Genomic DNA, 22,643 nt, shown 5'->3' on the forward strand with positions numbered 1-22,643 from the left:
GAATATGCCGTGTTCCAAACTTCACATTTTTTAGGCAACAACCTACTGTATCTTGGTTTCCTTCCTGTAAGGAATCTTTTTTTTCAAGCAATGCATCCAATTGATCAACGTTATCAAGAACAAGAAGTTGGAATACTATAATATAAATAAGACTAAATAAAACGAATAGGGACTTGAAGAATCACTAAAGACTAGCAATGCATTCCATCGTTATATGCATTTTCAAATAATCGGTAGTATTCATATTCGGTTTACCCGTACCGAACCGATTGGTATCGAAATGAAAACCGATACCGAAACCGAATCGTACCGGTACTGGTTCGGTTTCGATTTTTTGCTCATCCCTACTTTGTAGCTGATTATAAATCATAGATAAAGTACTTTCTAATTAAGCATTTGCTAGTAGAACTTTGAGATTGTTTACATGATCGCCATATTTTTAACGTGAATTATGTAAGCATAAAATTGAATTATCACTTCTCTTTAAATATCGTATCAATCTCAAGTCTAGACTTTATTAAAAATTAGTTACATCGATGTTCATGCGCATAGTTGTCGACTCGTTATTTTCGACTCGACTCAAAACCTTGATTATGATTATTATAATTTTTAATTTATAGTTAATCTAAATGATAACATAAGCGAGAGTCAATTTGATGAAGTTAAGCGATTTGATTAGTTAAAAAGTCATTAGTTCAACCGTCTTATAGTATATATTAAGATAATATTATATATTAAGTTAAAAATCAATTTAAAAAAAAAAATAGAAAAATAATAAATTATTTTCTGACTCGTGACTCGGAAGACTCGAACCACAAACCGACTCGTACAAGTTTAACAACTATGCCCACGCGATATGCCAATATTTCAATGACGGGTGGTGGTGATAGCAATAGAGGCGATGATGACGATAACTGTATGGTTATTATTGTAAAAATAATTGATGTAAAAGGTGTAATGTTAGTTATTTTAAGGGTTAAGATTTTTAAAAGTATTATAGATATATTATGTAAAGATATTTAAATTTGTGAATAAAAAATTTATTTTAAGATTATCAAAAAATTTAGTTGGAATTTTTTAAAATAATACTTATAATGTGATATATATCTATACTATATTATAAAGCAGATTTCACCTGTTTATATTTTAAGTTTCAACATTTACTTTCCCAAAATGCCCATATTTCGATTCTATATTTACCTAACACCATTTCTTTCTCCTCAAATCTCAATCAATTATTTGTTTTCTCTCTCCTCCATAAATCATTTATTTCTCCAATTCATTCAAAATCTTTTATCTCAAAAACCGTACATCGATAAATTATAAAAATTATATGGGTGTTCTTAAAATTTCATGTTCTTTCATTATAGATGTCATTCGATATACTTTCGACGAATTTTTAAATCCGAGGGCGGAGCCCGTACGACTAAGGCATTTGGATATCACACTTAATGACCTATCACCCCCATCATCTCACCGCCGCAACGCGCAAGTACTTACTCTCGTATATATATATATATATATATATATATATATATATATATATATATATATATATAAACTAATCATGAGATTGAATTTGTTTTTGACTTCATGTAGTTAATTTTCAAAAAAAAAATTCTTACTTTCTGAAATCAATCCATTTAAAAGTTGAAAAAGCTTAACTAAATACCACTCTTTAATACAAATCCGGTCAAAACAACAAATCCGGTCAAAACAACGTATATTATACTCTACGCTGTTGAATCAAGATACGGAAGTTTAAATTGAAATTCACTTTTCAAAAATAAAAATAAAAATACAAAAGACCAAGCAAAAACAAAAACTAAAAAGGGCAAACATTAAAGTTTATGTGATGTGGGACTCTGTGCCCAATAATTCACAAATAGTACACACTCCTTTTTCTTCTATTTATACACACGCTAGTATTTCTCTTTCGGACTCATAACTTTTATTAAATTCGGTTTTATTTCTTTCTTCTTTCTTCTTGTTCAAGTGTGTATTTTTTGTTTTTCAGACAATGTCTCTTTCCTCGATTGTCATCAAGGTTAGTTTTTTTTAATATAATATGTTTTCATCTTTTTATATATTAGCTGATTATTTTTATTTTAACTTGCATTGATTCCTATTTATGTATTTTTATATTTTATTTTAGAAAAATGAGAATGTTTGTTCTGGTGTTGTTTTTGAAGCAAAGATCTTTGTTTGTACAGTAACTTTGATGATCGGCACCTTTAATTAATAAATATATAAATAAATAATTGCCGTTCTAAAATATAAAAATAAAATAAAATAATAAATAATTATATGTATTTACGAGTTTTAATTTTAATTTTTTTTCATGTACTCCTTAAATAGTGTTACTTTAGTTAAGGCAGCTAATTATTTAGATGTATTCGACGGTTAGATCAAGGGGTTTTTTTTTTCATTATTAACAACTTTTTCTTTTTTTTTTAATCACTATTTCTGCCTTTCAAAACAAAAAAAAAAAATAATAATAACTTATTTTTGGACCATTTTGAATGTTGAAATTTGGCCCCGGTTAAACTTTTAAAACCGGATGACATAATTAGCAAATATTTAAATGTATTAGACGGTTAGATCAAGTTTTTTTTTCATTATTAACAACTTTTTTTTAATCACTATTTTTTTTTTAAAAAAAAGGAAGCCTTTTTACAATTTTTGTCTATAACTTATTTTTGGACCATTTCGGATGTTGAAATTTGGCCCCGATTAAACTTTTAAAACCAGATGACAGAATTAGCAAATTCTAGTGATTCGGTTAATAAAATGTATGAAATTTTAATCGGCTCCAAATTGGTTGTGCATTCCTCCAATTGAGATGATGAGTGAAATATGCTACAGTAGTTATCATAATGTATTCCATAGATATACCGGTTACTAAATAACTTGATGGACAATTTTGTAACATGTAAGGATTGAAATGAAAGGCAACTTGTTTGCCGTTGTTATTGATAATAATTTGAATTGCAGGTCAAGTATGGGGAAACACTCCGTCGCATAAGTCCATCTGTTCATGACAAGAAACACTATCTCGACTTTTTTATGCTCAAGGAAAAGATCCGCAGTCTGCTCGGTTTTGGTCCTAATGCTATGTTTAATATGACTTATGAGGATGAAGATGGTGACGTTGTCACACTTGCTAATGATGACGATCTCCGTGACGTGATGCAACAGTCTCTGGATCCATTGAGGATTACTGTCAAGTTAACCTATGGCAACAGCGGCAGCAACCCCCCTGGTGGATCATATCCTGGACCCATGAAATTTCCACATAACTCGTATCACCCACCTCCACAAAAGCCGTTTCACCCACCACCACCACCACCACCAAAGCCGTTTCACGCACCACCACAAAAGCCGTTTCAGCAACCACCGCTAACCCCGTATCAACAACCACCGCTTAACTCGTATCAACAACAACAGCAACAACTCCAGCTTCAGCAACAACTGATTCAATGTCAACAACGACAACAACAGCTCCAGTCTCAACTTCTGGCCATGAACCTTTCCCCTGTGCTGCTTGAGCCTCCACCTCCGCCTCCGTTTCAAACTATGAGTGCTCCCCCGTTCAACCGCATGAATGAAGGAAGGGCAGACTCTTCTGCAAGTACAGACTCTTTCTAAGGCATGATTTCATATCATGTGGTCTTTTATTAGATAACAACCTATCTATCTATCTGGTATTTTATTAAATAACCTATCCGTCTGTCTATCAACATCTATCTATCCATCTATTAGTAGCTAGCACATCTTATATTGTGCAAATTATGTTATCTAGCAGCTTAATGGAAGACGTTTTAGGATGGATCATATGATTCAAATCTACTGTACTTGATTATGGTTTATTTGTTTCATTATGTTATTATCATGTTATGTTTTTATAAAGTTTAATGACTCTGTTTATTAAAATGTCGATCTGTGATGGTATTTTACATAGTCGCAAAATATAAATGGACTACCGAGATACAATAGCAGACATTATACACTAATCGTGTTGCAGTTCTCTCAGAATTGTACTCCCTGCCAACTAAACTTCTTTGGTCGACTAGTTAACAGTGGTTCCGTTTTAGTTTATTCTATAACAAATATGCTTGTAAAAGAAATGGCAAAAAGATCTGATCCCGTTGGAGAAACCCGATATCGGAAAAATTCGGGTTGGGTTGGTGCGAGCTCATTGAATTACAAGTTGGGTTTCAGTGCTGTTAACAGGTTCTTTTTCGTGTTCGGGCATGGACTGTAGCATATCTCTACGTACCCCAACCAAACAAACATATTACTTGTATATTAAAAAACTACTATTATCATATGGTATTACACTTTAACGCATTAGTTGCTTCCTATAGTGTAGTGTTGAGAAAACCACCTCATATCAAGTAGGTTTTGGATTTATTAATGTGGATCAGGTTTAGTGCAATATTTAATCCCGATAGGGTCCTTGATAAGGAACCTGATGAGGACTGGGTCAGATTCGGATAGTAGTTTCGTTGCCAAGTTCAGTTGTCTTACCACCCATCCCGAAGATGACCCATTATTACTCATACGTCAACCCTAATAAGCATGGAGCTTTATAAAAATTTGGTTCTATTATAGGTACGGTTTTTTAGTTTGTGTACACTCTTTAAAGGTAGTAAATTTTAAGAAAGACAATTTGTAGATTAACTAAAGAGTTCATTGAGCTATTAAACGGGTAAAATTATACGTATCAAGTTATGTCACTTTGCGCGTGAGAAACCACCGACCCGGGTCTCGGGTTTTGGTGCACTAGGCACATCCCTAGTCTCGATCACGTCACACCTAAAGCAAGCTTATTTGAACAATGAATGCATATACTCGTATATCTCAAATAAATAATGGGAAAATGATGAGAACTGCAGTTGTACGGTACTGCTGTTCTCCATCATCCTCTCCATTTTTCCATATGATCAATTAAACAATAAATCCTCCCCTGAATGTGAGGGGTAACAGTTCAAAATTACGAACAACTGCACTAGATATTATATGCCCATAAATAATTTTAGATTAAATATGGTCTTTGAAATCATTTTTTTTAACGTTAAATTATGTTTTATTTAGTCATAGAAAACCACTTTTGTTGTTGTGAACATTGGATATGGTTAAAGGACTTCCCGTCGATGGTTAACATTTTCAATTTGATGCGTCCATTTCAAGATTGAATCCGGACTATACCCTAACGGGCGTTTGGTTCGCATAATGTTTTTGAAAGAACTGGAATCTGTCAAAAAAATTGAAATTTGAAAGAAATTGGAATTGGAAAATTTTAAAACTTGTCATGTGTTTGGTTGATAGAATTCAACTAAGAAATCTGAATTGAAATTATAACGAATGACAAAATTACTATTTATTATTAAAATTTTATAATATCTTAATAAAATATAAATAATAACAATTATCATCATAAAGTTATACTCATATATTCTTTATAAACATATGACTTGATCTTTAAAATTATTACTGTATTAATAATAAAATAAAAATAATAATATTAATAAAATTATAAACAAATATATGTTAGTCTATGTTGTACACACCCACCATGTACACATTTTTTCACAACAACTCACCATCTTCAATTCTACATCTTGGATCATGATCGACAATACTTTTTTTCCATCATTCAACTTTATCTACCCTTTACCTCTTATTCATTTTTCATCCAATAATAATAATAATATAATATACTATATACGCATAGATCTATTTCTGTTATAATCAAATAGCCCCCAGCAACAAGACATCGATGATGGCGGATGATGATGGTTGTTAACATCCGGCAGCCAACAATGGTGAAACATTGATGGTGGCGGATGGTAATGGTTGTTTAAAGGAGACAACATGCTTCAACGGTACAGGGAATATTTTTCTATTTTAGATAAAAGGGTATTTGAGTAAAAGCGGTGAATTTCATGGAATGTTTAAACATTCCATCAAGTTAGTGATGGGATTATAGATTCTCTATTTTAAGGAATTCAAATGAAAGTTTTGAATTCCAATTCCATTATTTTGCCAACCAAACACCTTCATGAATGTAGTTCAACATTCCAACTCCAATGAATTCCTAAGAATTTTATGAACCAAACACCCTCTAAAGGGTTTGTTTCCTAGTCTTAATGAGTATAGCTAGCTAAAGTAGTTATTCCTTGCGTTTCAATATATTTATTTCTCAATTTTAATTTAAAATATTTTTGTTTGTGTTATATAATACTTGATGAAGCTAGTCATATGAATTGATTGAGTTTTAAATATATTTTCATTGGGTATAATTATTATTAAGTTCTTTTTCTTTTTAATTTTTATTAAGTATATATAACATAAAAAAAAAAAATTTAAGGTTGAAGTTAAAAAATAAATACTTTCAATATTTAAAGTACGACATTTTTATTGAGACGGAAAAAATATATTTTAATTCTACATTAAATGTGACTAATGAAAATTTTGTTATATTAAAATGTACGCACGATTCCATGGATAGTTTCATTCGAGATCGTGATGGAGGACATAGCTTACGATCATCGGCTTTGATCATTCCACTAGGCATTTGATTAAGACATTGCACAATGATCCGAACACTTTGTCGCATCTCTTCGATACGAATACGTGGTCGTAGGTTCGAATCCTACTTGGGGAGATTTTCAAATCGCCGTCAACACCCCGGTACAGGTCCGGGATACTCCTTTATTCCATAGCCCTGAGGCTATTTACAACTATCCAATTAAGAATTCTCAGATATACTTCGATATTCAATACTTGCATTGACAATAAAATGTGACTTTAAACAATTTATGATTATTAGTTGCAGTTTACTAAACAAAAAATTGATATATTTTAATGGGGTTAGGTATTGTAAAATAAGTATTAAGATAAAACAAATAAGAGATGATCTTGACCCTTAGATCATGGTTAAGTTGATGCACGAAAATTCACGAAACAATTGATGTACGATGATTTTCATTTTGCACGGTGATTAATTATCACTTAAGAAAAACCTATTGTTTTATTTGTTTTACTTTAATAGTTGTTTTATTTTACCTAAAACCATATTTCATTTCATATATATATCTTAATCTTAATATATACTATAAGACGATTGAACTAATAACTTATTAACCAATCAAATCGTTCAATTTCATCAAATTGACTTTTGCTTATGTCATCATTTAGATTAACTATAAATTAAAAATCCTAATAATCATTATCCAAATATATTATTATATTAATATTTATATTATTTTGTAGAAAAAGTCTCATTAATTTACACTTTTTTGTTTTTCATCAATAATTTACACTTTTTAACCCTGAATACTTAAATTATGTTTATTTACTTGAGAAAGTTTTTTAAAATTTATAATCATTAAATTAGTGTTAAAAAAATCTCAATATATTAAATATTATCTACAAAAAATTATTTCAAAACCTAATGACTTATTAACAAATATTAGATTATATTTTTCTTAACTATAAATATTAATATTAAGTTTAATATTTAATATAAACACAATTTGAACTCTAGATACATATCCCAAACATAATAATAGATGACGATATATAACATCCTTATCCTAAACACAATAGGAATCACAAAACATGAGACAATCATAGACTAAAAACACGATTTACAACAGAGGGTTACTTGAATACTAAATCGAAGTCAATATGAACTCCATTCAAAATTCATTATATCTCTCAAATAAAAAAGGTACATAATTTTCTTTATTTTCTATATTAGGTTTGCGTATTAATATTTAAAGTTACAATTGTCACTCAAATCAAGAGTCCTAATTATTATCAAAGAGTATGAAAACAATCCTAATTGTTATCTAATTATCATAGGACAGGTGATCGAAAATAAATCTATGCGTGTTATGAGTCCGCATCATAATGAAATACGTATACTTGAATGTCAAATACATGATCAAAAGTATGTTTATATTTTAATTCTTAATTATCTTTCATAATAATATCACATTATGAGTACAACTGGTTTCAAAAAGTTATATAATAGAGAAATTATTATAACATGTGCCTTGTGGAATGAATATGGCGAACAATTTCATCAATATGTCTCAGCTAAAAATGACAGTGACGAACATATGATTATTGTACTACAACTTGCAAAGTATAACACTTAGAACTCTATATCTTCAAAATTATAAGTTTTTATGACTTAAATGTATGAAAATCTAATATTGATAATATCGTAAACCCCGTGTACAGTAATGGACACGGATCTAAAATCTAGTTTTATAGTAAATGCAAAATTAAAATTTCTTATATGTGTTAATTAATTAAATGTATTTTTTTTTTTCTAAATAGTAACCGATCTAACGTGAATGAGGTACATATAAGCAATTGATCTAATGAAATTTTATTAGATCATTATTATGCATGTCATTATAATCTATAAAATTTTTAAAACTATTGAAATATGTAATTCATCAATTCATGTATATATATTTTTGTCGGGTGGCTTTCAAATAGAAACATACATTTCATTTTCAATATGTGAGGTCCTGACATAGATAGTCGGTTGTCTAAACTAAATACTGTTATCTCATGCCTAGCAACAGTGCCAAAGGGAAACCCCACAAACTCCCCCCTAAACAACTTAGGAATTAGTAAGAATAAAATTTGCATTTGACAAGACTTGAACTTCCGCCTAATAAGCAAAACTCAGTTGCCTTCCCATTGAACAAGTAGGTTATTGGCTTATGTCTTCCTTAAATTGAGGGCGAGAACAATGGTCGGTTCATTTAAGGTACTCCTAACGCATTCATTTTGGACTAGTATTGGACTCGTATTATCCTTTACTATGAGTCAAGACGTTAGGTGTAGTTAATATTCGATTTATATATGACAGGAAATATAATTAAATTAGTTAATATTAAGTTGATGATCGAGTTATAAAGTAAATTCATTTATACATGTATCACACATTGAGAGAAATATATTATGGTACCAAGACAAAGTTTAGTATGAAATCGAGCATAATAATAAATTAGTTAATATTGAGTTGGTGATCGAGTTATAAAGTAAATTCATTCATACATGTATCACGCATTGAGAGAAATATATTATGGTACCAAGACAAAGTTTAGTATGAAATCGAGCATAATGTGATAATAAACTCGATCTTAACACTTGTACCTTTTTAAATTTTTTAACTTATATATAGAGTGGGTTTGATATATATATTTAAATCGTCAATATTCGTCCCAACCTCAAATTAAATCTGAAAAAAATCGAGCATAATCGAGTCATAATTTATAATAATGATGCATAACAATATTAATCTCAACGTTATTTATACTATAACTAAAAGTGCATGTTTGGGATATATTTTCTCTAATCCTCCTACTTAGGCCTAATTCTCTATCTTAATTAATCTAGTTCTCTCTTTTTCTTTTTTTCTAGTTTTTTTTTCCATTTATGTCTATTTATAGTTATTATTATGTATAAGGGTAGTATTGTAATGTAACAATTAATATTATGTATAAGGGTAGTTATTATTTCTAGTTATTATCTATCTCCGGGTAAACAACTCTTTACCCAAAAAAAACTATCTCCTTTTTTAATTAATTTAAATATTTCCACCTAGTATCTCTATAATATTCTTACTAAAGTTATTTACAAAAGATAAATCTCTTAACCATAAAATAACTACACTAACATTTACGTCAATTACTTTTAGATTAATAATCACATTGTTACCTCCACTGCCACTAGCACCACTCGTTGTTGCCACCGCCGCCACATTGCGCGAGTACCCATCTCGTCAAGACAACGTAATTTTACTTTGTGGTATTCCAGACCTATAGTAGATAATTAAATTAAATAATTAAGTATATATATATCTACCAATAAACTAAAACAGGATTGATATGTTATTGAAACGACACGAGGCGTAATCCTTGATCGACACGTGTCTTTTTTTAAAATTTATTTTATTAAATTAGCTTTTTTAATTGCATATGGATTCAATTTACTTATTAGATTTAAAATTAAACTCTAACTCTTGGTTTATAGATAGAATTGAGATGTTCTTGAAACAACACGTGGTGTAATCATTAATCGACATGTGTCTTTTTAATTTATTTATTTTATTAAATTAGTTTTTTTTTAATTGTATATACATTCAAATTTTTTTATTAGACTTAAAATTAAACTCTAACTCTTGGCTTATAGATACAACACATTATAATCTTATTTTTCTCTCTCGATCTCTATCTATATGACTATATATACACACCCTCACCATCACATCACATAACGAGCATAGTGCCCACGCGTTGCGCCGGCTAGAAGGTAAGGACAATATAAAAAGGAGGCGGTGGTGGAGATCGAGGGAGGCGGCAGAGGGTGATTGAAGATCGATGAGAGTGTGTAATGATTAAAGGTAATGGAGGAAATGAGGGTATATAATGGTTTTATGTTAAGTAGGGGTATTTTGGGAAGAAAAAAATGCTTAATTTCTTAATCCTTATTCTCTTTACAAAGTATTATAGATATATATTCTCTAGCACACACACAACCTATCACAATCGGCTCACGGCTACCCGTTAGTTTTTACACAGGGCTTCTTCAATAGTGATCAAGGTTAATTAGTTTTTTAGTACGTTTTTATATATTTATTTTAATGGGTTTTGATAATTTGAAAACTAAAATTTTCGTGAAAACCAGAAAACTGACTAAAATACACTGTGATCTTATTTAACACAACGTGTTTTTAATATGTTTTTCAAAAACACATTATGTTAAGTTTATATCATAGTGTGTTTGAACAATTTCTGATTTACAGCGCTATCAAAAACACACTGTGATTTAAAACTTAACACAACGTATTTTAGATTACACAATAAAAACACATTGTGTTCTATAAAGATACAATTAAAACACATTGGGTTAAACTTAGATCACAGCGTGTGTTGGCAGTTTTCTAGTTTTCACAAAAAATTTAGTTTTCAAATGAACATTTCACTTATTTTAATTTTAATTTTACTTTAGCTGTTAGATGATGTTTTTTATGCGTTTTTAATACTTTAGTTTTTACACTTGGCTTTTGTTTTCATATAATTATAAAAAAGTTACTATGAAATCAAGTCAAACTTTATTGGATGATTTTTTTTTAATTTTTTTTTTTTGAAGCTAGGGTTAGGGTTTTTACACATGAAGCTAGTATTTTGGTTTTCGTTAATCTGTTTTTTTGTATATGTATTATATTCATAAAGAATCAGTACTTAGTATGTCGTAGAATTTTAGAAAAGAAAATAAAAAATTTAGGCCCCATTTGGTTGTAGAAAATGTTTTATGGTTTTCTATTTTTAATTTTCTAGAAAATAAGAAGGGTTATTATTTTTTCTAGAAAACAAATAAAAATTTTGAAAACGTTTTCTAATTGAAAAACTAGAAAACATGTTATGGATGTGAGAGAAATTGGAGGGGGGAAATAGAAAATGAAAAACAAGGAAAAGATGTTTTCAGGTTTTCCATTAAAAAGTGAAAAACATTGTTTATATTTTTTGAAAAATATTCTTAGAAAACTATGTTTAGAACGCATTTTCCGTTTAACAAAAATGTTTATTTGAAGGGTAAAATAAACACTGTGTAATAATGGTTAGTTATGTGATTAACAATACTGATGTTTATATATACCCGTGTGATGTGTTACATTTTACAACAACTAGTACTCGTAATTTGTTAAACTTTAATTCATGAATATAAAGATGTACATTATTGACTTGGATTGACCAACTCGATCTATTCCTATCAGACCATTTAATCAATAAAGTAATATTGCCGTTTTAAAAAAAATAATAATCAAAAAAAGTACATAATTTGTATATATTGCCGTTTTTGTACAAGTACATATTTCTTCATAGACCATTTTGAAGCACTCTCCCTTTCTAATGCATCCGATTTATATATATCCTTGTAAGAAAAATGACGTGCAGGGAGATTTCCACCTTGCAATGATCAATGTGGTTCTTTTTGTGGGTCTATTCCTTAGAACTTCATACTTTATTTTTGATCAGGAGAGATGGGCATCAAGAATGGACTGTAAACATTTAGGGAGCCATTAATAATATTTTGTTTCATTAATTATTGGATCATCTCATAAGCTTCCTCATAATCTTAAAAAACCAATGGCTATTCCATGTGTGTTTGGTACCTCAAGGGCCCTTATATTTATAGGCAAACAGCCTTCTATCACTGCCAATGTATCAACCAGGAAACCGGGTGCAATGGGCAGGGTATAACAACCATTCAAGTAGAGATGTCGACAAGTTTCAAGACAATCGTTTTTACCCAGAGGAAACGAATGGTTAAGGTCAACAAACTTACCCCTTTGTAGTGGTCTTTATGCTAAAGATTGTAAAACAGGTGGCAACTCTGCAGAAGTTGAGTGACCAATCCACTCAACCTCTTTTGGTGCGTTCGCCTATACAGATATACAAGCACGTCATCAAAGCTTTTGTAACAAAGTTTGTGAGTTTATAGCAAATTTGAATATGAATACGGTACATTTTTGCTGGTATAGTGTCCAACTTGAGAATGGAAAATTTTGACATGAAAATAAACCCGTGCATCACTGCATCTATTGATGACAAGAAACTTGATCTTGACATAATGACATTGTTAGGTTGAGTTTCAAAATCAGCAAGCTCTTCAGCTTTGGTTCTGATGTTGAGTTTTTAATGACTTGATGATTCAAGCGTGACTTCTGCACCCTTGGGATTTCCATTTGACCCGTTTCAATTGTTAAACCCGTTTCATGATTTCATTATCAACATCTTCAATATCAAGCCATCAGAGGTGGCTCAACAGTACTATGGAACTAGGCGGTCGCTTTAGGCCCCCAAATTTTCGAGGCCTCAATATTTTGTATATTCGACTTATTGTTTGGATTTTGGACTAACTATGATATATAATTTGCATTATAGTAACGCCCTTATTGGTTTTGGTATCAACATCCATATTTTTTTTATACTAGTAGTTTATAATAAAAATCGAATTACTTTTTTTTTTTGCTTTTCTCTTTTACTCTAATTTATATGGTAATGAACTAGGCCTCGAAAATTGATACCGTTTGAGGCCTCAAAAAACCTTAAGCCGCCACTGCAAGCCATGAACCCTCAGGTGTGTCCCGTCTGAATTCACCCTCAAGTCCAGCCTTGGTTTCAACAAGAAACCACACTCTAGAACTCGTGGAAACCTGAAATTACCACCACAACAACTTCCAAAGCAAACATAGAAGAATATGTTATCACCACTGTACCAACTTCCAAATCAAACCATCTGACTCTCAGGTTACTGTTAAACGGGAATCTGTGCATGCATCTTCCATGGGCTACTGATCTTAAGGAAGACACAGATGACTTGGTTGTGAGGGTGCGTACTGACCCTATTGGCGGTGCATTAAACGTTGATGATCAACAGGATGCAGATTCTGAATCATCTTTTTTTAAAGGACAGTGAGGACGATCCTGGTGGATCAGGTGGGACTTGTGCACCCTTGAGATTCCCATTTAGCTCATTAGAAAATCTATACCGGGTTCGATGTCAACCACATGTTTTTTCCCTTGAGATCTGAGATTTCTTTCCCTTCAAAATCAACAATGGTCCAGCCTTGGTTTCAATTTCAGACGTTGAACCCTGGAATTTCTTGAAATGTGAACTCTGTGCGTGAACTACTTCGGGGATATTCTGAGTTTAAGGAAATGACCGGAGACTTGAGTCAGACACCTAGCGGTGCATCAAATGTTGATAGTTAACATGCTGCGGATCCTGATTCATCAGGTCTAAAGGACAGTAAGGTTTTCATTGAATCCTGTGGTTAGATGTATATACTCTAAATAGAAGTATTAACTCTTCTAAGAGCATATTTGCCAGCATGTAATTAGTAGATAACCTATATGAATGAGAAGCAAACTTTCGGCAATTTGACCCACTTGACCCGTTTCATTCTTAGGTGTGTTTAAAAGTTCAAGTCATCGGAGATTAATACCACTTAAATTCATTTCAAGTAAATGGGTCAAAAGTAGTACATCTTGTCATTTGACCAGTCTTTTTAGCATTGACTAGCATATTCTGCTAGTCATTGGCATGATAATTTCCAATGAAATTGGTGCAAAAGAACACGAAATTGCAAAACTAATGGTGTGAGTTGTCTTATCACTAGTTATGACAGAAGTGCTTGTGACCAGGAGTCCAGGATAATTCTACTGGTAGCCTGAGGGGCTTGAGTCCCTTTGTAAACCAAATAATCTGAAGTTATCAGTTATGCCATCTAACATCACAGTAGGAATTCAAGGTGTATTGACAGGTTAAAACTTGTAAATCTTTATATCGATCTAAGACCTTAACAAACTCTAATGTTTTAATGGTTTTTACTACCACAAAGAAGGCACTGCAAGAAGTTGTGGCTGTCAGAAACTCGGTATATCTACGCTTCGGTGAATCTCTGAGCCATCTTTTTAGTAGTTGTGAACCGTTTGTGAGGGATGGCCATGTTTGACGATGTTTATTTTCGTTTGTTGGTTTTGACTTTTGAGGATCAAATGTGATCAATTCCATGGCTGGTATTAGCAATTATGGTATGTACAAAATAGGAATTAGGGGAAAATTGTTCCGCTTGTTTGAGTCAGTCTTCCTTTATCTGGGCTCACATACACTAAATGTTTTCACAGTTGGAGATGTGTGCATGCTACTATGGTAGCAGGTTTCATGTAGTCACAGTTGCAGCTTAAATGATACTCGTATCAAATTTAGGGACTGGACTACCAATGAGGCAAAATTTGAATAATGAGATGCAACCTCAAACCCTCCACGCAAAATTTGAATAATGAGATGCAACCTCAAACCCTCCACGCACACTGGTCTGACGAATCACGAATTATACAAATTCATACCCGGGAAGATGGGAATTGAAAACAAGTTGACTAACAATGATCAAGACCATTGACTTCAGAATTCAAATGTGACAGAACACAAAGTATACTAGCTATAGTAGCAGGTTCAATGCAACCACAATTACAGCTTAAGTGATACTCATCAAATAAAGAGACTGACTACCAATGAGGCAAAAACTGCATAATGAGATACAACCTCAAACCCTCTACGCACGCTAGTCTGACAAATCATGAATGAGATACCATCGTCTCAAATCTTTTACACTACTGTATTCGACACCAACCGTACTGTATTCGACACCAACAGTTAAACAAACTCATACCCGACTACCTGTGAATATGGGGAATTGAATACAAGCTGAATACTTAATGATCAAGACACATTGAGATTCAAAATTCAAATGTGACAAAACACAAAAGAACATAGTACTAACAGATATTCATATACTAAATAGCAATAAGCATTGGCAACCATCCAACCAACATTACAATGGGGTGTTAATAATAGCATTAAGATTGGTTTCTGACAAAAACTGTTACTCCTCTACTTTTTTCTTTCTACTGTTAGATTAAGAAGATTAGCAGTACGTTAATCAAACAGCTGAGCTGCCGCCATCCCCCTCCTCCTTAACCTTGTAGACAGTAACTGGGCGGGGCTTGTTCTTGAAGAACGTAACCAACAAACCACTGTCTTTTGTCTCTGTTTTATAGTCCTCATCATGGCCAGCAGTTAAATGAACCTTGCTGTGGTAGATTATCTTATCAGCGATATTAGCTTCGACGAAAAACGCCTTGCGGTTCTTAACACATTCAGCACAGTGGGTCTTGATATCGAACCCGTGGCTGTCCCAGTTATCGACACCCATGTTTAGGAAAAACGACATGCTCCCTCCTCCTTCTCCTTCAGGTGTCTCCTTCACCTCAAGGTTTGCAGGGATATTTAGTGACATATTCATGTTTTCTAGTATGTATTCCTCCTTAACTTCGCCCTCCGGCGAGATTAAGCTTTCAAATCCATTGGGTATAGTTATATGCATTGTATAAGACCTCAATTTTTTCAAATCTGTCAATTGCAACACACACACTCATACACAAATTAAAAGGAAAACAAATAAAAGTAATACATATATATATACATAAAAAAAAAAAGAAGAAGAAGAAGAAAAAAGTACCATCGATAACACGAGTTTTGGTGCTGAATTGACGTGGATTGGGGGTATGACGGAACAGGGCCGATCTTGTTGAAGCTACCAACTGCTTCGCAGCAAACAACAAAGACGAAGAAGAAACCATTATTTATTACTATTAATTATTATAGTATAATTTATATATTAGAATCCGATGATTGAAACGGAATTTTCAAGATTCAGTCCACCTTTTTATAACCCTTCTCAAATTTTCTTGGGGAAAAAGTTTATGGCGCGTTTGGTTCACAGAATGTTTTGAGAAGGAATGAAATCTTTTAAAGGAATTGGAATTTGAAGGAATGGAATTTGACGGAATATTTTTGATTTTTTGAAAATTCAAGTGATGGAAGGAATGAAATTCCTTTTCCTTCTATCCATCCCCAAGGAATGGAGATTCCATCAAATGATGGAATGTTTACATTCCTATGGAATGAGATTCCATCTTCTTTGTGTAACCAAACGCACTAAGGAATGAAATTCAATTCCAATCCCATCAAATTCCATCAGATTCTGTGAACCAAACGCGACCTTAGTTTTTAAATTCTAAATAATACATTTTTTTTTTAGTCGGCCCACAAAAGATTTTTTTTTTTTTAATCTTTTTCTGCCCAATTACTTCATATTAAAAACCATAAGTTAGGATCATTTTATGTGTGTACATTAATGAACGATTTAAGGAAAATGATAGATTAATATAATTTTTATATGTTTAAGTTAAATATTTAAGAATTTGATAGGTAGATTTCATTAAGCTTTTTTCTAATCCTATTCTTTTAACTCTTAAAAACGTATGATCATCACTGTTGAAGTTGTGACGAAGTGAATTGGATCTATTCTGAAATATCTATTTGATTATTTACTATAACATTTTTTTTTATAGTTTTGATAAACAAAATGCATATAGTTACCTTTAAGCTTTTGTGTATCAAATATATTTATACTTAAACAACAAACATTAATATATTTGATGATAATTTTTTTAATTTAAACTTCTTATATCAAGCTATTTTTTCTTCTTTTTATATAAGATACCTAGCATATAAAAAAAAAATGTAGTTATATTTTTTACTTCAAAATATTCTTTTTACTTGAAAATAAATAGAAAAATGTCTATATTTATTAATGTTTCATCAAGACTTAAATGTAAATTATAAAATTATATGAAAATTAATAAAGTAATTAAGATAGTGTTAAGTGGATTAATTTTTTTAAAAACTAAAATGTTGCTAAAATTATAATTTTAAATATGATGTCATAATTTCTAAAAACATTTGTAGGAAAGATTGTGAGTTTGCCACATAAGAAATTTTCTACAAAAATCTTCTAGAAACAATTCTCTTTTATTTATATAAGAGATTGTGAGTTTACCACATAGGAAATTTTCTACAAAAATCATCTAGAAACAATTCTCTTTTATTTATATAAGAGATATTGATTTTTAAATATATGAGTTAGATTGATTTTTAAATATGTGTTAGATTAATTTTAAAAAATATGACTTAACTTGATTTATGATTATTTTTTATTTAATGAAATTAAACATTTTTTTTTCAGTAAGCCGTAAATGAATAAATATGTTTGTATATTACCTGTTGTTTTTTTTCTGAGTATTCTATAATCTATATATTCAGAATGAAGCAATAGAATTTTTTTTTTTTATCAATTAACGATTCAATGAATAATGGTATATTAAAAAATGTGAATGGTCTCTTGTAAGTATTTTTGACAATAATATGACATGATGTATGCATATCAAAATAAATTTTATGTGATTGCAAAACCAAACTTAAATTCGATGCTCATTTTGAACCTTGAATGTGCAAACATATTTTAAGGGATGTTGTCTAACCTGCATGTATTATCGTTTCTATTACTTACTGTTCACTTAGAATAAATTTTGGAGCCATCACTACTTGACATCCTCTTGTTTATCATCTTTAATTGATTTTTGATTTTCTTGAATTGAAACGACAAAAATAGTACAAGATTTGAAGAATTAAAGAAAATGGAAAAGATAATATACAAAAGAGAGTTAGCAAGGCATCTATTAAATTAGATCTTAAAAGAAAAAGTGAAAGAAAATTACAGAAAAAATTATATACAAAATAAATCATTAAAGAAAGATAAAAATAAAATAGAAGAAAAATGGAAGGAGGCGGAAAAGAAAAAGATGCCGATTGAAAAATCATGATTTTTTCCTTCATACATCCGAAAATTAGATTGTTTTTTGTTTGTTTCTTCTTTAAAATATAAGAAAAGAAAATATGGTGTTGCGGTCAAGTAATGAAGTTCACCTAAAGTTGTACACACATCTTTTTCTGCCCCTGGCTAGTTCAAATGTTAACAAGACATCTAAAGTTTCAATTCCATGTCACGAGGTCCAGAAACTACGCCAATGTAGCCAACAAATTCATTCTAGTACCACTCTCAAGACTTTATGCCCTCTTTTAATATAATGAGTTGACCCTTTCCGTTTATAAGTAGCAAAACTAAACTAGTAAAACAACACATATAATAATGATCAAGACTATTGAACTTCAAAATGAATATGTGACAAAAAAATATTATAATTTTTTTTTTAATGTATTTTCAAGAAACAAAAATGAAAAAGAACAAATGTTTGTCACAACAAAACGACCTTTGATATCAAACGTGGCCTTTTATTGTGGACTTTCTTTTCATTGTTATTTAATTACCCACCTACCAGGGGTTGAGAGCTATTCCGATCACTTGTCGGAGCTCTTCCTCTCGTCAAATCAGTTTCTCTTGCATCTCTCTTATTAATTACTGCAGCATACTTCTCTTCAATTCTTCTTACACCAAAATGAAAAATTAAAAAAGTAATGTGAACCCCACCAACCCCTTTATTACTCCTCCCTCCTCTTCATGCCAGCAAACTCTCCAAAATTTATATTTGCAGTCCCTTAAGGTTGGTTATTTCTATTGGGAGCTCTAAAACATTGATGATGGCTACTTCTTCTTCTTCTTCTCTGATTGTAATCAAGGTTCGTTTTTAGATACCCTTTCTGCATACCTTTTTCCGCCCTAGTTCAATGGCTGGTTAGGGTTTTTGTTCCAACTACTATTTCTAATTTATTTTTGTTGCCATTTTGGGTAAAAAGTAAGCTGAATGTAATTGACTCATCGTTACAAACTTATATGGTTTTGAATAATAAATAAACTAAAGACTGTAATGATAATTACTGTAAATGGTTTTTAAAAAGTGTACTTACAATCTTATAACTATTATTTGGTAGTATTATGTTTGATTAAATACCTTTATATTCTCATTTTATACATGGTTTTGGTTGTATAGTTATTTTTTATTCATTTGCAATTACTGTTATCACCTTATGCTATCAACTATTGTCAAAAAGGTTGTCACTCGCCTACATGCCCAAATATTCCTTATACTATTCATTTGTTTATATGAGCGGTCAAGGTCATACAGGGAACATCATACCTTTATATTTTGTAGGGAGGTCCCACATTGGGGCTCCACCATCAACAAACTCATCTACATGCCCAAGACCCTTAAATTTCACATTTTTAGTGTATCAAGTGTGTATAGTATAAAAGCCAAAATGAAGTTTTAGTGTTTTACTCTTAGGTCTGGTTTTGGCCGCAGTTATAGTTCTTTAGGTGGTATCCTGAGATTGAAGAGATTGAATTCCGTTTTAAGCAGGCTTATTTTGAGCTGAGCTTTTAAGCTATTAGCACTTAAAAATATGGAGCCTCAAACAATCTTTCAAGTCTCAACGTGACTTTAATTCAGGCTAATATGCAATTTCGTTTGTATAAAAGAAGGGTAATGTGGACTTATATTTGCCTATTTGGCAAATTCCTGGAATGCAAGCCCAAGTTTATAAATGTTCGCCCATTTCAAATGTATTTTGTGTGCCGTTTTTGTTTAATTCAAGCTAAAATCGTGATAAATGTGTGACATATATAATTGCAGGTTATGTTTGGGGAAAAACTCTCGCGCTTCACTGCATCTGTTAATGACAAGAAACTTGATCTTGACATTGTTATGTTGAGTGACAAAATTCGCAGGCTCTTCAGTTTTAGTTCTGATGTTGAGTTTTCTATGACTTACATCGATGAAGATGGTGATGTGGTTACACTTGCTCATAATGATGATCTCCTTGAAGTTGTTCGACAGTCCCTGAATCCTTTAAGGATTACTGTCAAGTTAATTGATGGCAACAAACTTGGTGGATCAAGCGGGACTTCTGCTCCCTTGGGATTTCCATTTAATCCCTTTCAATCATTAAACCCGCTTCATTATCAGCAACAATATCAAGCCATAAACCCTCAGGTGTCTGCCTCTCCTAATTCACCACTAGTCCAGCCTTGGTTTCAACTTCAGACCTTGAACTCTGGAACTTGTGGAAATCTGATACCACCACTACAACTTCCAAATCAAACCTTAAACTCTGGAGTTTATGGAAATCTGAAATCACCACCATACCAACTTCCTTATCAAACCGTGAACTATCAGGTTGCTGGAGAACGGAAATCTATGCATGACCATCTTTCATGGGCTACTCATCTTAAGGAAGAGATGGATAACTTTCTTATGAGGATGCGTGCTGACCCTATTGGCAGTGCTTTAAACGTTGATTATCAACAGGGTGCAGATTCTAAATCATCTACTCTAAAGGACAGTGAGGACAATCCTGGTGGATCAAGTGGGACTTATGCGCCCTTGGGTTTCCCATTTAGCTCATTAGAAAATCTAAATTGGGTTCGATGTCAACCACAGCTTCGATTTGAAACCTTGAACTCTGGAGTTTTTGAAAATGTGAAACCTGTATGAATGTTTCTGGAAACTGCTGAGCTTAAGGAAATGACAGGAGAGTAAGAGACTTGAGTCGGGCACCTATTGGGGCATCAAATGTTGATAGTTAACATGGTGCGGTTCCTGATTAATCAACTTTAAAGGACAGTAAGGTTCCATTGAATCCTGCGGTTGGATGTATATACTCTAATAGAAGTATTAACTCTTTATAGTTTCTAGTGCATATATGTCAGTATGTAATCAGTAGATAACCACTAATAAAAGCAGACTTCGGGCATTTTGACCCACTTCTAAGTTTAAAAGTTTAAGTCTAGAGATATAATACTACTTAAAACCATTTCAGGTAAACGGGTCAAACTGTCACATCTTATCATGTGACCTTTGTTTTTAGCATTGAATAACTTATTCTGCTAGTCGATGGCATAATAATTTCCAATGAAATCGATGCAGAACACGAAACTGCAAAATTAGTTTTTTTTTTTTTATCACTACTCGTGACCTGGATAGTTATACTGGTAGCCTGTGGGATTTGAGCCACTTTCTATACCAAAGAATCTGAAGTTCTCAGTTATGCCATCTAACGTCATGGTTGGAATTCAAGGGGTATTAACGGGGTCAAATTTGTAAACCTTTATATCGATCTAAGACCACATCAAACCCTAAAATCTTAATGATCTTACTCTTCATGGCCACAGAGAAGGCACAACAAGAGGTTGTGGTTGTCAGAACTCAGAATACCTACACATTGGTGTCCGGTGAATCTTTAAGCCATCTTTTTAGTTTGTAGTAGTTGCGAGTTGTTTGGGAGGGAAGGCATTTTCATTTGTGTAATTTCATGTTTATTTTCATTTGTTGGACCGGGGATTGGTTTTATCACGGTGATCAATTTTGTGGCGCGTATTAATAATTACGGAACGTACAGATTAGGAATTAGAGGACGTAGGACATCAAATTATTGGTCTTGGACTTTTGGTGGAGTCGGTCTTCCTTATTTGGGCTCACATACACTAGATGTTTTCACAGCTGAAAAGTGTGTATACGACTATGTAGCAAATATTTCATGTAGCCACAATTGCAACTGAAGTTGGCTTGAAATATTTTTAGTGAAATCCATCCAACTATTATCGTTCCATCAATAACTAATTAGTCTTTTGTATAACACATTTACACCAATGAGCATGTAGATTGTACATGATAAGCTTACAGTTCTACACCATCTAAGCTTATGATGATAATAATTAGTAAGTGCTATGATAACTAAAGTGTTTTCTTGAGAAGTGACCCTGGTTCTTTGAGAGTGTTCTCTTGAATATGAGAATTTATGAGTGTTTCATGTTCATTAGATGATGTTTATGAATCTTTAATGTCACTATTTATAGTGAACATTGTAGTTTTCTATAAACGTATGAGCAATTTTATTTTTCCTAAATATATACCATCTACCAATATATATATAAAAAAGTACTAAATTCATTACTAAACAAATAAAAACCTTTAGATGATTTTTATCTTTGATTATAACTATTAGATCAAATTTAATTATTTTGTCTTTATTAAATGACAATATTAATACTTATACTTTATATAAATAGTCAAAATATATCATTCTTAATTATAATAATAAATTTAATGTCATTGTGTAACCATTGTGTAAAGTTATCCGTACTTAAGATATGACATTGTAACTACAAACCATTCACTATTTCA

General features: G+C 31.6%; 2 protein-coding genes across 2 annotated transcripts; one reads left to right on the top strand and one right to left on the bottom strand.

Moving 5' to 3' along the window:
• The first annotated feature begins 1,940 nt into the window (after positions 1-1,940).
• On the top strand, positions 1,941-3,933 carry LOC122587450 (probable serine/threonine-protein kinase DDB_G0281745). The gene is made up of 2 exons (XM_043759624.1): positions 1,941-2,047; positions 2,995-3,933. Exons 1-2 carry the CDS (start codon positions 2,021-2,023, stop codon positions 3,646-3,648), a joined length of 681 nt encoding a protein of 226 aa, XP_043615559.1. The 5' UTR covers positions 1,941-2,020; the 3' UTR covers positions 3,649-3,933.
• Positions 3,934-15,372: 11,439 nt separating this feature from the next.
• LOC122589710 lies at positions 15,373-16,307 on the bottom strand. The gene is made up of 2 exons (XM_043762034.1): positions 16,121-16,307; positions 15,373-16,011 (listed from the first exon to the last, which is right to left on the bottom strand). The coding sequence occupies exons 1-2, from the start codon at positions 16,239-16,241 to the stop codon at positions 15,542-15,544; spliced, it is 591 nt and encodes a 196-aa protein (XP_043617969.1). The 5' UTR covers positions 16,242-16,307; the 3' UTR covers positions 15,373-15,541.
• Between the last annotated feature and the right edge of the window lie 6,336 nt (positions 16,308-22,643).

This window comes from Erigeron canadensis, chromosome 2 (genome assembly GCF_010389155.1).
Source record: "Erigeron canadensis isolate Cc75 chromosome 2, C_canadensis_v1, whole genome shotgun sequence".
Classification (NCBI taxonomy): domain Eukaryota; kingdom Viridiplantae; phylum Streptophyta; class Magnoliopsida; order Asterales; family Asteraceae; genus Erigeron; species Erigeron canadensis.